The following is a 15,664-nucleotide window of genomic DNA, read 5'->3' on the forward strand; positions in this document are numbered from 1 at the left end:
GCCGGGGGCCTTGCTGAGGCCACACAGCCGGTCGGCAGTGCCCGCAGTGCTTTCCTCCTTCACAAATGGTGGGAAGACGCTCCTCAGCTAGAGCTGCCCCGACTGACTGTGAAATGCGGACGCAGGGCCCTAACGAACATATTGATCGTAGAACCCTTCTCCCCCTGTGCAGAGACTCCGGAATTCACGGCTAGGTGACAGGGTCACACAGAGTGAGTAAGGGAAATGAAATTCGAACTAATATCACAGTGGAAAAGGAATCTCCAATAACTTTGGAGAGAAACACCTTAGGGGTTCCATCATTAAATCGGATAACGATTACAAATTTCTGTAATAAAACAAAAGCCACCGCTCACGTGCCCGACACAAAGCGGAGTCGGATGCAGACTCGAGGGTCCCCCGTCCCCCCGCCCCCCGACCTGAACTCGCACCTTGGCGCATCCACTCGACCTCGTCCTCGGTGACAAAGCTGCACAAGGCTCTCGCCGTCGCCAAGCGGATGGCCCCCGCCTGCGCCGCCCGCCCGCCCCCCGACACCGTGCAGGTCACGTCGTGTTCTCCAAGCCGGTCGAGGAAGTGGAAAGGGAACATCAGCTGTTCTCTAAGGCACAGCACGAGAGGTGGAGTTAGGTTCACTGCGAAGATACACAACGTTACAGGCTGCTCACATTCTGGGCGTGTGTGAGACCCACACCAGATGCAGAAACGCTAGCGTCTCCGCCACTCAGATGCTGTGAGAGCAGGGTCAGGCCTCTTCTGCTCGGGCACAACAGCACACCCCAGCTGTGTGCTGACCCTGCTCGTCTCCCGAGAATTTTGTGAGGCTTGACCATAACCTCATGACGAAGTCAAAGCTGGGAGAACTCCTTTAACCCACTGAATCCACCTCTCCGGATTCAATGATCAGATGCAATATTAACAGGTCTTCCCAAGCAACTATCAAGTGCCGCTGGGGTCACTAGGCAAAGTGTACGATGCTGTATCTGTATGAGGTTTGTGCTTGTCCTGACGCCGTGAGTTTTAAAGTCACTGAAACCACACTCGACATTTTCCCACTGAGACACGCACTCTGCCTGCAGTTCCCTCGGCTGCAGGGTCCTGCCAGGTGACACCCCACAGACCAGTCAGGCCCGCTTCCCTCCACAGCCAGTGAGCACCCATGCGGTCCGGGCAGGGCCAGAACCAGAGGCTGGAGCAGGCAGACTGCCCTGGACCACCTTCTCACTCACAAACAAGGGACTGCTTTTGCCTTCATAGCTCTTATGAATTTTACTTAGAAAAGCTGATGAATATTGAATATCGCGTTTGCTTGTTTGGTCTGACACTGCAGCTTTCTGGACCCCCCAAGTAAAGGTTAGCGTCACACAGTGACGCTGAGAGGTGGATGTTACCCCTTGGACTGCACACTAGCGGAGCAAGCCCAGGCTGGTGTGGACGGACACAACAAGAGCTCGGAAGGGCAGAGTTAACTGGAATTTGTAACAATACTGCTTCAACAGGGATGCTGTTCCAACAGGAATGAAACAAGTCCTACGATAAAAACAGGTATGAAACGACCTAAATCTAATATTGTTTTCTTTGAACACATGTTCCAAAGTAACCAAATAAAAAACAGGGATGCTACAAAAGTAGTACTACAGCTGACCTTTGAACAACATGGGTTTGAGCTGTGCAGGCCTGCTGACACGTGGATTTTTTTCAACAGTAAATACTACAGACCTACACCATCCACAGTGGTCGGACCCCTCGATGAGGAAACTCGATACAAAGAGCCATCGGTAAGGTTGTACTCAGATTTTCCACTGTGCTGGGAAAATCCCAACCTCCACATTGTTCAAGAGTCAACGATGTTATAAATAATAGCTATATTATAAGAGCTAAAGAAAATTTAGAGGCTGATAATCTAACCCCGCCATCTCCAGCAAGGACACCGAGGTCAGTATGGAACCTAAGGAACTGTCTTTGGCACATCACAGGCCCACGCTGCCTGACACGACTGCGCAGGTGAGTGACGTGAGTGATGATGTTACTAAGAGAAGCCCTGCTCACCTACTCGTTTGGGAGCTTAAACATTTATCTGTTTTAATTCCTAAAACTTTAAGATTCCCTAACAAATGCTTATATAGATTAAAAAACTGAGACTAAAATTTGGGGAAAAAATTCAGGCTCTATGAGAGCACTTGAGTCAGGGTGGTCAAGGCAAGAAAGGACCTGAGGAAGAAGTCTGCACAGTCAGGAAGCTGGTGCACACTGAGCACGACGCTAAGTCTATAAAGAGAGGCAGCAACACCCAAAGGGTACAGTTGAAAACCATTACACACCTATTGGTTTTAATTAATCTGGACTCACACTAGTACATGCAAAAACAGTTACACGGCATGAAAATACTTCACAAATCCCTCCTCTCAGTGATCTCAGATGAAATCCTGAGCTAAAGAATCAATTTTATTTTGCTCTTTGTTATATAATCAAAGTTATTTTGAAAAAAAAAATTTCCTCCCTTCAATCTTCTCTGAATGCCACTCCGACGGCACCAATTGTACAGCCCATAACCTGGTACATATATAAAATCACATACTCTTATTTTTCTGTGACTGCTTAAGATGCTAACTTGTCTCCTCTATCACACGGTTAGTGCCATGTGAGGAATGTACTCCCTTTGTACAGGTGATCAACTAAGAGTTGCTTCCCTGGCTGAGTGACAGGGCAAAGGCCTTTCCAAATCAGAAAGCATTGCTCTGCGTACCCCACACAGCACCAGGCGCATCGTGGTAAATGTCTGCTAAGTGAACGAATAAACACAGAATTTCTGACAGCTCGAGGAAGGAACACAGTCGACACTCCCAATGACCTGTTTGCTATGTCTGTGTAAAAACAGTCTAAAGAAAGGACCCTGGAAAGAAAAGCAAGCAGTTCAAACTGACCTTCAGGCAAGCACCTCAGAGATCATCAAGTCCAACTCCCTCCTACCATTTAGGGAGGTGACCTTTAAACATCTCGGCTGAGTTCACACAGCTGGAAACAGACCTAGAATCAAGATCACCCATTCCTGGCTCGGCCGTCTCCCTACTACTGGTCAGTGGTCACCTCCCTGCTCATCTGTAAGCTCGTGAGCCACTCGTGCAGGAGGAAAGGCCAGTCCCCGAGTAGCACGGCTGCCGTAAATCCCGACAACTACTGAAAGACAGTGAGGCGGTTTGGGCGCCTATCCCACCAAGACTAGCCTCAGGCTTCCCAATCAGATAGGGAGTTTCTTGACAACAGAAGCCGTATCTCACATAGCTCTTGTATCTTCGCAATGCCAAGAACAAGACCGGGCACACAGACAACCCTTAGCAAACGCCTGCTGAATCAGACTGAAGAGTAAGTTCTAAGGGGGCAACTTAATTGTGAGATAAAGCCAAAATCGAGACTTGCTATTAAATCATCAGGAGTTATATCTGAAAACAAATTAACAGACAGTTATTGGTCAAATGCCATTCCTTACAGCAGTCGTAATGCTGAAGTTACGGGTCTCTCTGGCTTTTGGTACGACAAATAATAGCTTCCTCCATCGCCTTCCCTGAGAGGGTGATGGCAGAATTAGTTTAATTCCTACTAAACAGAGTTAGAGCGGGCTACTTCTTGACACACACACACACACAAATAAAATAAACGTACATTTCCTGAAGTAATTATTCCGTCCAGAAGCTTACACTACACTGGCATGGTCCTCTTTCCTGACATAAGCATTGGGATCATAAGAGCCTTAACCCTTCTGACCCTCAACACCACTACAGGAACCAGGAGAAGACTAGGAAGAGAGGAACTAACCATGCAGAACTGCTGTGACTTGTGGATAATGACAGTAACGACTGGGAAAATCATAACCCTCTCAAGAAGAGGCCTTATACAGTGACTAAGGAACATATCTCAGATGGGCATATTTAGTGGAGTTGGGCTGTAACACCTACTTATAATTAATGTCTGTTCCTCCACGGGATACAAATTTCAAAGAATAAAACGGCCATATGTAGCCATGGGAACTAAGCAAAGCCTGATGAGCTCTTATTTTAATATATAAATGTCAGATTTCTTTGCTTGCTCAAAATATATATATAAAATTTTCTGTGAATAGAAAAACATCCAAAGTGATAAAGCGAACTTTTTCTAATATTTACGACGGTAAGTGCCAAACAAGGTTGGTCTTCGTTGTTTTGTGGCTGCCCATCCCCAAACCCAGGAAGCAGAAGTGGCATAGCCTGCATTTCAGAACACAAGACCCCGAGACACTCAACTTCCGGTATGATCTGATGAAAAGGGGAGGAAGACTCAATTAATGAGGAATTCTAGAGATGCTTTTTAAAGATCTGGAAAACAACATAAAAAATAGTGACCGCATCCCTCTAGCTAGTTTGTTATATTCTATTAGTAAAAAGAAATCATCATGCAGACAAATATAATCAGAAAATCATAAGCCTTAGTTGATCGTGACATATTATAAAGTACATTTTCTTTAAAAACAAAACCAAAACAAAGACCTCACCTGTCCTGAGTCACCGGAAAGTAGAGCAGGTAGTCGACCCCATTTACTTCTATCCTCCCACTTCCATGGTCATAAACAGTCACTTTTGCCTTTGCAGTCTTTCTGTTACCTTTAAAAATACAAGACATCTATTAGTGAACATCTTGAGGCCCAATGCTTTGACAGAGGCAAAACTACGTTAAATTTTTCCCCCCAGAATAACAATATGTAACACTCTATATAGGAAAGTTCTATAATTAATACAAGTCAAACAAAAATAGAACAGGCAAACTACACCATAACTGACGTAATAAAGCTTACTATGGGGTGATTTTATTCCTTAATCCCATTTTAGAAACACTACAATGATTTTAGTTTCAACAAAGTAATTCATATTTATTTATATTATTTAAAAAATCAATTTACATAGTGTTCTTTTTAAATTAATAAGAGTATATATTAATCGTATAATTTTTAAAATATATGAACAGTATAATAAAGTATAATTGGTAGAAATAAAAGGAATCCTTAGGAAAGGTCACACTTCTTTGAAAATATTAACTGAAAATGAAATGATGTAAAATTTTTTTAAGTTGCAGATATATCATTTAATAACTCAATTCTTTAAAGTTACATCATGTCAAATGTCTCTGTACACCTACAAGGAAGATGTGAGTTGAGGACCTAAAGTTTTAACGTTCTGTAGTTTTAGCATCTGACGTGCAGATTCACCGAAAATTTTCATTTAATATAAGAAACCTTTATTTAGAAACCTAAACCTTTATAAGAAACCTATATTTTGTTGTTTCTACCAGTTGAAAATATGAAAATACAAAGTGTTAATATGACTGTGTAGGTATGTGTCCACATTTTTTTCTTGCAACATTATAAAGTTCAGTTTTTAAAAACGTCAACAGAACCTTAATATTTGGAAATCCAGCATAGCAGCAGCAAAAATAAACAAACAAAATGAACACCAAAGGGCAAGAGCAAATAAACATCCGGCTATTTCCCAATCCTCAGCGGGACGGGGTGGTCTCTCTCCATGGGTGCATTACCTTGGCCTGTGCTGAAGGCCATACCCTTCTCGTCATACTGCAAAGGCTCAATCAGCTGTTTTTTCGATTGAATGGTTACACTCCTGCGGAACCTGCCCACAAATTCTTCTTCAGCCGCGTCACACGGCAACGCCGATAACCTTTCCAGCAGCCGAATGAACTGTGCGTACTGCAGACAATAAAAATTCATTAGGAGATGCAAGTGTAATTGCATTTGCTAAATTTTTTCTATTTTTATATACTTGATCTTTCCAATGTTGCTTTTCCTGATGAATTTTGACAGGATGACACTTCCGCAACTTCATGCTGCTTTTAAAACAGCGTGCAGATGCAGCACTTCCCCTGTGTACCTTTAGTGCTCAATCTTTTCTTTCGAGAAACAAAGAGATCTATCATTCAAAGAAAAATCCATTTCTCTCTATCAGGATTACATGAAGGTGAAATTTAAATTCACTTTCAAAAAAATACTTAGATGATCTTTAAGTATAATTTCTACTCTTTTATTAGAACTGTATCAAGAGGCGCTTCATAAATAATTTCCAGCAAGTTTCATACAGTAAAATGGGAAGAGTCTGATTTTGAGAAAACGTACCTCTTAAACTACATTTCATAATACATTTGGCAAATGTATCTTTAGCTGTTCAAGCTGTGTTACTTTAATGTTTATGATTTCCTTTAAAACCGAACAATCAAGCTATTTAAAAATTCAAGAGATACTTGACTTAAAGGGCAACCTCTTAAAATAAATTACCCTTGCTCCTCAGTGCATTTTTTTTAATAGTTCTTGAACATGTGATTAGAAAGTAAACAACTTGGTATTAACCCCTTAAAATTAGAAGCCAGAGTAATCACTCTAAAGTGTTTATGCAGAAGGAAACAACTGATACTTGAGATCCTTAGCATGGAGTGTGAAACCCAGTTTTTGATAACCTTATTTATGTTTTGCCAACCCTAAAAATCATACTCATCTTTGTTACCACTGCCTTTACAGTGAAAATCTACCATTAATAATTTGAAATGTATAAAAATCTCACAAGTAAGATTAAAAGGGCCGCTTCAATTATTGCTTCCTGTGATGTTACAATACTGGAGAAGGCAACTGTCTGAGGAAGAGTGAACTGCTAGCCACCTGCGGTACCCAGCCTGGTAAAGCTCCATCACCTTCATTCACAGGCCTGTCCTTCCTCAGCTGCTCTCAGTTCCTCTGCACCGGCTGTAATACCCTTGAACACACAAGGAGGCAACTACAGGTATGACCCAGCCTTGCTTGTGAACTGGGATCATGGCTCAAGACATCACTGACTACCCTGCCTTCCTCATCTTGACACCAGCCATCAGCTTCAGGATTTCTTCCAACAGCCAGCTGCCCAAGGTACAAAGATACCTATATATTTGGTTGTTTTGTGTTCATAGCTGCACACCTATAACAAAGCCCTAGGGATGTTTTCAAAATGAAAACAAACAAACCTGTGTTATAAAAATAAAAGCAGCCAGAAAACAGGGAACACTGAAATGATTCATTCAATGAAGGAGCAAAGAGAGGTTTTTCAGTTGGATCCACGTGCAGTGATACTGACTTGGCAGTTAGGATATTAGAAATTAATTTCAGATCTTTAACTCACCAAATGCCCGACACCTTTGTTAAGCAAATTGCAACTTTTCCAAAACATTAATTTCTTCAATATGTTAAATGAGGAAAAGAGCAATTTAAGCATATGACTTGAAATCTACACGGCAGCAAGGCGCTAACAATGTTACCCACTGCCATGGAAGGAAAAAACCTTTCCTGGAACAATTTGTGAAATTTTTCTATACTCCAATCTTCCAGAAATAATCTAAATTTAGAACACCAACACATTTAAAACATCAAATTTCCTGTGATAATACTGGCATATATTAGAACATTGAGCAAAAAAAGAATCAGACTAAGACCTAAAGCAGGGGTCACCACATTCCTAGGCTTTAACATTCACTGGGGGAGCCTGCTGAAACTGTGGATTCCTGGGTGACACCCATGGAAATTCTGCGTGAGGTCTGAACCTTGGGAACTGCATTTTGTAACCAGCATGCCAGGTGATTCTGATACAGGCAGTTTTGCCGATTCCTAGATGAAACATACTGGCCGTGTGGATACTGCATTTGGTAAGTCAGGAAGGTAACCATGCGCTTCATTTCTCTTCTACTTAACCTGTAACAGCCCCTTACACTTATCATTAGCCTGTAAAATTAGCACCCACTTTACTGAAGGGGGTGAAAAATGACACCTGCCATGCGCCCCTGAACAAGGGGCAGAGGATGCAAGCGCACTTGTGGAGGAGGGTCCGGGGACCAGGCACCTTCCTGACCCTCCCAGGGCAGAAATCAGCTCCACATGTTTTAAAAGGAAAACCGTCTTATGAACACCTGCCTCTGAGGAACATTACTATTAGGATCCTAAATACAGCAAATGTCTACAATCTTATGGCACAGGTCCCCTTAAATTAAAAAGATTAATTACTCACATCTTGATCTGACAGTTTTTCCACTAGCATTTCTTCCAGTTCCTCCTTAATCAGCCATCTGCTGCCAATCGGGTCTCTGTTAAAATATCACATTATATTCTCTTTTAAATTAACCATACAATGAGTTATATCACAAAAGATCCCACAAGTAGTAGCGATTCTCGATTGGGAAACACATTTTTGTATTATATAGCTGTAAAATTTCATCCAAGTAAATGATTTTTGAGACACATTATTTCATTTCCTCAATCTACTTTAGAAAAGATACCCAGTCTAGCAAATGTTCCATTCGCAGAGTTAGACATGGCATTGGGGAACCCATCTGATGATATCCAAGTCACTAGATTTCTCAAAAATTAAAACTGTGCTTGCTTTTCATAATTTACTTTAAAGGGTATGTTACAGACACAGAGTTAATCTGTCCATGGACTAAAGTAGTAATGAAATCCAAATAAAAGGCTACGGGTAGTATTTACAACTAAAACTAGGTATATTCAAAAACTTGTGTCTTTTGCATAGGAAGAAATATGTGAATAAACAGCCCCAAATTTAAAACTGGTTGGTCAGGTCGATGGATCTAATCTATCATTGTTTGCTAAATGGAAGCACAAACCTTCAAATACAAAATACATACACACACACACACACACACACACACACACACATGTATATCTATGGGCATATAAATGCACAGTTACATACACAAAAATTCTAAAGAAATAATATTCAAATACAGTAAGTGCCACTTAACATACAAATCTAGAATGAAGTAATATAAAAATAATAACCTTAATACTTACATCCTCCCAAACAAAAAAAAAATCACCTATTATTTGGAATTTTAATGATTAATGCTGAAATAATGAACACATTTTTAGGCTTTAGGTATGCCTAAAATACACCAATGATAAGTGGTATGTTTTTAGTTAATTTTCTCATGTATTTTAATGCAAAAAAGAACTTACTTGGCTTTAGTTTTTTCTGAAAACAGACCTTTGGCTCGCAGCTGGTCTTGACGGTTTTCTACATCTAGTAGCTTTCCGTATGCTTCCTGTGGCAAATAACACACACATACACTAAACCAAGAGCGACGGCGAACCATTACCTCCCTTTATGTCTCCCATGAGCACCTCATCTCAGAAGCGCCCTCCTCAAGTCACAGCTGCACAGCAAGGATTACTGAAAATCCTCTTTAACAATGCTATTTCTCATTCAAACTAAAGAATGGTGGAGTAATTTCAATGAGAATTTAGTATCATACATAGTAACACACTTAACTTCAAATGATTTTTAAAAAACTCTATAGAAGGTTTACAACTCAGTGAGGTTCGTAAAAACGAAAAAAAGATACAAGCTATTTATTTTCCTTAAGAGTTCCACAGAGAACCAAAACTTTTCCTTAAAAAAATCATAATTTATACAGCAATATGCATTTAAACTTACAGTTACCAGTAAAAAATTTTAACATTTATATAAGATTTCTCTTTACCATGTAGTTTGTATCTTAAAAAGTTTTCTATTAATATTTATTTTTCATTATTTGATTTCTATTAGTTTACTTTCTAACAAAGTCTGTGAATGTATGTCACCTGTTAAATCATAATGCAAGTAGGAGAAAATTTACCATTTTGTAAGCACTAATCTGGCAATAAAGGTTATCAATGAAATACGATTTCCAGGAAATGAGTTTACAATAAGCAGAATAATGCAACTGTCTCCCAATTTTTTTGACTGAGCAAACTTGAGGACTCAAATCCAATCTATGTGTATTCATTTATAATGTACACATAACCTACCACACTAATACCTAAGGAACAGATGTTTTCAAAGGATGAGCTAGAGATGATATAAACATTTTTTCTTGCTTAATCATGACACCGTCCAATACCATCAGCTACTCAGAAGACACAACTTGCTGCTGGTAGAGACGTCTATCCATATTTAGAACAGTCTTCATAATTTCCAGTTTTGGGGACGACCTCTTGTGGGTGCTGATTAGAGCATCATATTATATCAAATGTTGCTGGTAGAGTCTGCTCTAAGAATACACGTGCCCCTCTGTTACTCCCTTTGTATTTACCAATGCTTGCATTTTATTATCTTCATTCTGCAACCTCTTTTCAGGAATCCATTTCCCTCAAGGGGAAAAAGAATGTAGGAAGGAAGGAAGGGAGGGAGGGAGGGAGGGAGGAAAAAGGATGTAAAGACTGAGCCTCTGAGTTTCATAAACATAGATGAGAAAAGCCGAGATTATGCTCCATGGGCCAGGACTTCTTGGTGAGAAAAGGGTAAGTTCATTTCCTGTAGTAGGGAGACTCGTAAGAGTGTGTTTTGTTTTGTTTTGTTTGTTTTCAGTAAGGGTAGTAGGATTGATACCTTAGAAAAGAATAAGAAAAGCAGCAGCACTTAGAAACAGTAACACTGGGCCGAGCATCTCCGACAGAGTGAAACTATCACTATCAATAGTTGAGTGATTCTAAAGCTAAGTTCCCAGCAGAAGCAGACAGCAGCAGCATCTAGGCCAAGCACTAGGTTAGAAATGTAAATTCTCAGGCCCCAACCCAGACTTTCCCAAGAGGAACCTGTTGGAAGGGGGGGCCAAGTAATCTGTTTGAATGATGCCCCCAAGTAACGCACCCTGAAGTTTGGATCTAAACACTGGAACTCTGGGGACAAATGAGCTTAATTCAATTTTAGGGTACAGATTAACTATCTCTACAACTATACTCAAAGTATAAATCCGTCACCTGTAGCAGCAGAAAAATGTACCTGACAATTCAAAACAAACTGTCCACTCTAAAGAAAGCAAGAATAGAAGCCATCCACATACAGAACGTGTCCCTGCTATGCAACTTAAAACCATACAATTTGTCTCCCGAGAATTGGTAAGCCGCATTTGACTGTAGTTCGGGTACCTGAAATTCATATTTAAAGGCTAAGATAGTGAGTTGTAAGCCCAACTGAATAGTGTATCAGAAAAATCTCTATGTACCTATTTCTAGAAAGCAATTCTGAAGTGCTCTGAACAGGTAAAATATAGGGAAAATAAAACCCCACAAAATGAATCCTCCCCGCCTTGTACGAAGGGGACAGACGTGTGCAAGCAGCATCTCGCTGTGCACCTGCACCGTGCGCCCTGCCCCCGCCCCCGGAAGCCTGCTCCAGCTGGGGGTCTGTGGGAGCAGGATGGCATCAGTCTCCACGTCTCCACGCTGGGCTGCTCCAGAGCCCTGAGATTCTGAGAGTCCTGAGTCAGAGATGTATCTTTCAAATCTATCTTAAAAATATGAATTCAAGAGAATACCAACAACGGTAGTAAGACACCCTACCTGGTTATAAGGGTCTATTTAATTTTCTGGAATAACCAAGGCAACTAAAACAAAAATAACTGATCTGCTTCATAGGTCAAGTTTCAAGTCAAAATTTGGGGTGCTAAATGTGTCATCATTCTCCAGTGATTCTGAGCAATTTTTAAGTCCATATTTTTCTTAAAACTTTCTTGCACTCTGCTACTACCTTCCAGTGTTATATCTAGCTCCATAATAATGTATAAATAGTGTAAGTAAGATCACCAGAAAAAATGTGGAATATGAGAAAACCACCCATGAAGAGTGCACGTCAAATTTAGAACATGGTAAGTTCTATTCGTTTACGGCACATGCTTTGATGGCTGTAATTCATCAAGTTATATCATGCTCTTTAAGCCCCCTCATACACTTCTTTAAATAGGAAAATATATGTAAAGTACTTGGCATACTGCCTGGCCTACAGTAGTGGTCAAGAAATGACACAGCGGTGAGGTATGGCGTTCAGGAGTCAAAGAGTCGAAAAAGCTTTACTGGTGCATCATTTCTATTTTTCTTTCTTTTCTAGATAATAAAACCACTCCTGAGATTCTAAAGGTTCTATCTTGGTTAGTCAGAGACAACAGTCCTCTGGAAAGTACATTCTATAGCTTCAACTCCCTGAAGAGAGGTGCACTAATTTACATCAAAAAATCCTTGAGGGTATAAAATATGCCAGGAACTGTCAACATCACAGATTATCAGTGCTAGCTTCTGGTATATTGTTAAATTTCCACTTAATTTTTAAGGGACCCTAGAGAATTAGCATGACCCCACCTACACTAAGTTTATATACTGTATTTAACAGTATAATTTTCAAATATGACAGGAATAACCCAGATGTGAAATGCTGAATCATTCATCACAGCTATGATTAATATTTCATAAAATCAAAGCAAGTCTATCTACCCCTCATGTCATCAGATTTCCATAATGTATGAATCGAATTTAGAAGGTGCCTAATTTGGAAATACCAGATGCTCAGGGTACAGAAAAGAAATGCTTCAACTAAACTCTTCCAAGAGCATGAGCAATGTCATCTTTAGTCTACCAAATTCTGTTTTGGTTGTATTAACCATGTTGAAATTCCAATTTTAGGAAGGGTAAACAAACAACATTTCTTAGGAGGGTGGTATAGAAAAAGTCAACTGTATTTTGATATAGAAAATATATAATAACTAACAGTAATTATCATCTTAGATACTAGTTCAATACAGAAAAGTAAGCGACTTAAAATATGTGTTTGTTGGGAAAAAAAATCACAGAAAATAAATTTCCTAAATAACAATCTTCTCAATGTTTTGGCTACTGGCATATACAAAACCAACTGGAGTAAATATGCATATAATACATTTATCATGGTTTTTATCATGCAATTTACCTGACGCTCCAAGTGACATACCTCTACGGTAGATCCTAGCTATCACTTTGTAAATACATTATGCTATACAGCGTATACTTCGTGTCATGCTACCCGGCATTAAAAAAGGAAATAATCTCACATATAGGTCATGTTAGACAAGTACTCTGGGAAAGTACGCACCTGGGAGTAATTACATAGAAGTGCTTGTGACTCAGATACCATATATTTTTACTACTGAAAGCTCTACCATATATTATAAAAACAATTTTACCATTATAAAAGAAGTAATCTGATTAAAATCAACAGAGGCAATAAGTTGAATCAGTTTTTAAAAATTAATTTTCCCAATTGTTACACCTGGAACATACAAGATACACAATGGTAATTATTCATATATCAATATGAGAAAATGTATATTAAAGATACTTCTAGAACAGCAGTTTGTTGCTGAATTAGTTACTGAATTAACTCCTGCTGTCAAGAAAGAACTTAAAACAGCACACAGACACATGTCAGCACTGGTCTGTAGCTTTCTAGAAAGAAGCTCTTTACACAGTCATAAAGTAGTTATTTGGTACCTCACTGTGAGAAGGGTCACTACTTTAATTCCATTTTTCAACAGCACTGCTTCAAAAGTTTTCAATATTCACCCCCCGGTGGCAAGGAGGATGCACAGAACTGTGATACTGAGCCTCCGGAACTTCTGCTTGTTGACTCTGGAACCTCCATATACTGAGGCCTCAGACCCCTCCCTGGGCTACTGTGTGAACACAGAAGGTTTAAGTCGCTTAAAATAAACTGGAGAATTTCTAAATAAGCCAGGCAAATGAATCCTGTTTATACACACATTATTAGGATTAGAATTACTTCGTACTTTTTAATATTTTAAACTTTTCCCCCAATTCAGCAGAGTAGTTTAAGTGCATAATGATCTACTTATGCCTTAATTTTATACTTTTTGGGGTAAAACTTTCATCCAAGGCCATATAATTCCTTCAATTTATAGAAACACTCTGAAAATACTCCAATGTTTACTGTAAAACTAGTCCTAAAATATACATGAGGTTTCTGTAAGATGCTAAATTCCCAGTATAGTTTTTAGACATGCAGAGCCTTATCATAAACGTTGGGGTAGGTGAGCTGACGTAAAATGTCAATAGATGCTTAATGTTTCTGACAACTCACAGTGTTTCCAATGTTTTATACAGCTTTTCCCAAGCTCTGGTTTCACGGGATGTTAAAAGATGTTTTGGGTAGAAACAGTTCCGTGATCCAACATATTTGAGCAGCAGTGTTTCTCTACTGAAGGGCGTCAGGGAGTTTTTATCACGCTAAGTGTCTCCTTATTAGTTTCCTAGTGCTGTATACAGTATGCAGCACTCCCAAACGAGCTTAATTTCAGAGGCCCTTTCTTGACGCTTTCATAACCAGGGTTCCTCAGAAAGCACTTTGGGAAAGGCTGCATTACAGCCATGCCCTGTCTTAATGAATCATATTTTACAGAAGGATTCCCACTTCAGAGTCAAATAATCACCTCCCACAATGAGTTTAAAATAATCTTCAACTCACTTTTAGTGAGTTTCAAGATATTCAGAAACCTAGGTGTTGATAGGAGTGAACAGGAATTAACATTTGTCTTAGGATTAAAGGACCTGCACAACTGCCCAGGTTGTGACCGCCCCGTTCATGAATGCAGCCCCTTTGCCTGCCCGCCCCGCCCGGTCGACTGGGCAGCTCCAGCTGTGGCGGGCAGGGGTGCCTGGGGCAGCTGGGACCCAAGGGCACAGCCATCGCCCTATCCTTAGCTGCGCAGGCAGGCTTCCTCCCCCACCCCCGGACACGCTGCTCAGCTATTCTCTGGTGCAGCACCTGCTCCACTTCAGACGCACACATCCTCTAAAAAGTCTTCCCTCTCCTTTACATTTCGGTTCAGTTGTTTCTGGAAACTCCTTTTACTCTCTCTTTCTTCTTTCTGCTCCCAAAACGCTACGCTGAAACTCATAACTCACGTCTGAGAAGTACACAGGTTCCACTGGCTATGTGGCCATTAAGGAGATGGAAAGTCATCCATTTGGGGTAAAAAAGATGGATGAACAGGGCCATTCAGCCTGGAGCCCCCTCAGTCCTCAACGATCCTTTAAGAAACTCCGTACAGTCCTTATTTCTTCTTAAACTACCTCTCACTGTTTAAGAATTTACTTATTAGTACTGTTTCATACTTCATTCATTAGGTATGTACACCCTATTCGCTATTTTGTAAAATAAATGGTTTTTATGGACCTTCCCAGGAACCTGAAGACAGGTGTATGGTTGTGGCCACAGGAAGGTGGGAATTCCAGCCAACCTGATGACGAGCCCTTAGAAGGTAACACACTCACAAAGTCTGTGGCCCCAGCCCCCGTGGATCGGCAAGTTTCCCTTCACCTTGTGCTTTCCCAACAGCTTCACTTCTGGGCGGGAACAATGAGCCGCTTCTTTCTTCTCATCCGCCTCTTCCCTCAAAATCCTCCTACTTCTCCATAAAAACAACTGCACGGACTAACTACGGGCTAACTGGAAACAGTGTTCACTTAAGCATTACACATTACCCTTAACTGGAAGCTGCATCAGGCCCATCTTTTATTCGCTGCTCTAATGTAATATACAACTTTAACATGCAAGCAGTGAGCAAATACTAAAAGCAGCTTTGATGTTATTACCGAAGATAAAAAAGGTTAAGGGACATCACAAAGACCTCCGGGCAGAACTGCAAAGATGCTCAGAGCTGTGCTTTTCTGACAAGAAGCATGGCCGTGGCGGCCACGGCTCACACAGTCACAGCCGGTCCAGGACGTGGAGAACAGAGTGTGCCTTAGTGCCTTTCACCCTGTCACATGGGAAGAAACTGCATCAAC

General features: G+C 40.5%; 2 protein-coding genes across 2 annotated transcripts in view; both read right to left on the bottom strand.

The window, feature by feature from the left end:
- The window catches only part of GPR45 (G protein-coupled receptor 45), a 91,896-nt gene extending 87,262 nt beyond the window's left edge, over positions 1-4,634 (bottom strand). The window contains exon 1 of the mRNA XM_033838439.2: positions 4,526-4,634. The gene's annotated coding sequence lies outside the window, so the exon portion shown is untranslated. The remainder of the gene's footprint in view (positions 1-4,525) is intronic.
- Positions 1-15,664, bottom strand: part of MRPS9 (mitochondrial ribosomal protein S9) — a 41,312-nt gene that overhangs the window by 2,017 nt on the left and 23,631 nt on the right. The window contains exons 6-10 of the mRNA XM_004312580.4: positions 9,029-9,114; positions 8,064-8,139; positions 5,563-5,731; positions 4,526-4,634; positions 432-601 (exon numbers count right to left, since the gene is read on the bottom strand). Coding sequence (XP_004312628.1) covers positions 432-601; positions 4,526-4,634; positions 5,563-5,731; positions 8,064-8,139; positions 9,029-9,114 — 610 coding nt within the window. The remainder of the gene's footprint in view (positions 1-431; positions 602-4,525; positions 4,635-5,562; positions 5,732-8,063; positions 8,140-9,028; positions 9,115-15,664) is intronic.

This window comes from Tursiops truncatus, chromosome 14, assembly GCF_011762595.2.
Source record: "Tursiops truncatus isolate mTurTru1 chromosome 14, mTurTru1.mat.Y, whole genome shotgun sequence".
Taxonomy (NCBI): domain Eukaryota; kingdom Metazoa; phylum Chordata; class Mammalia; order Artiodactyla; family Delphinidae; genus Tursiops; species Tursiops truncatus.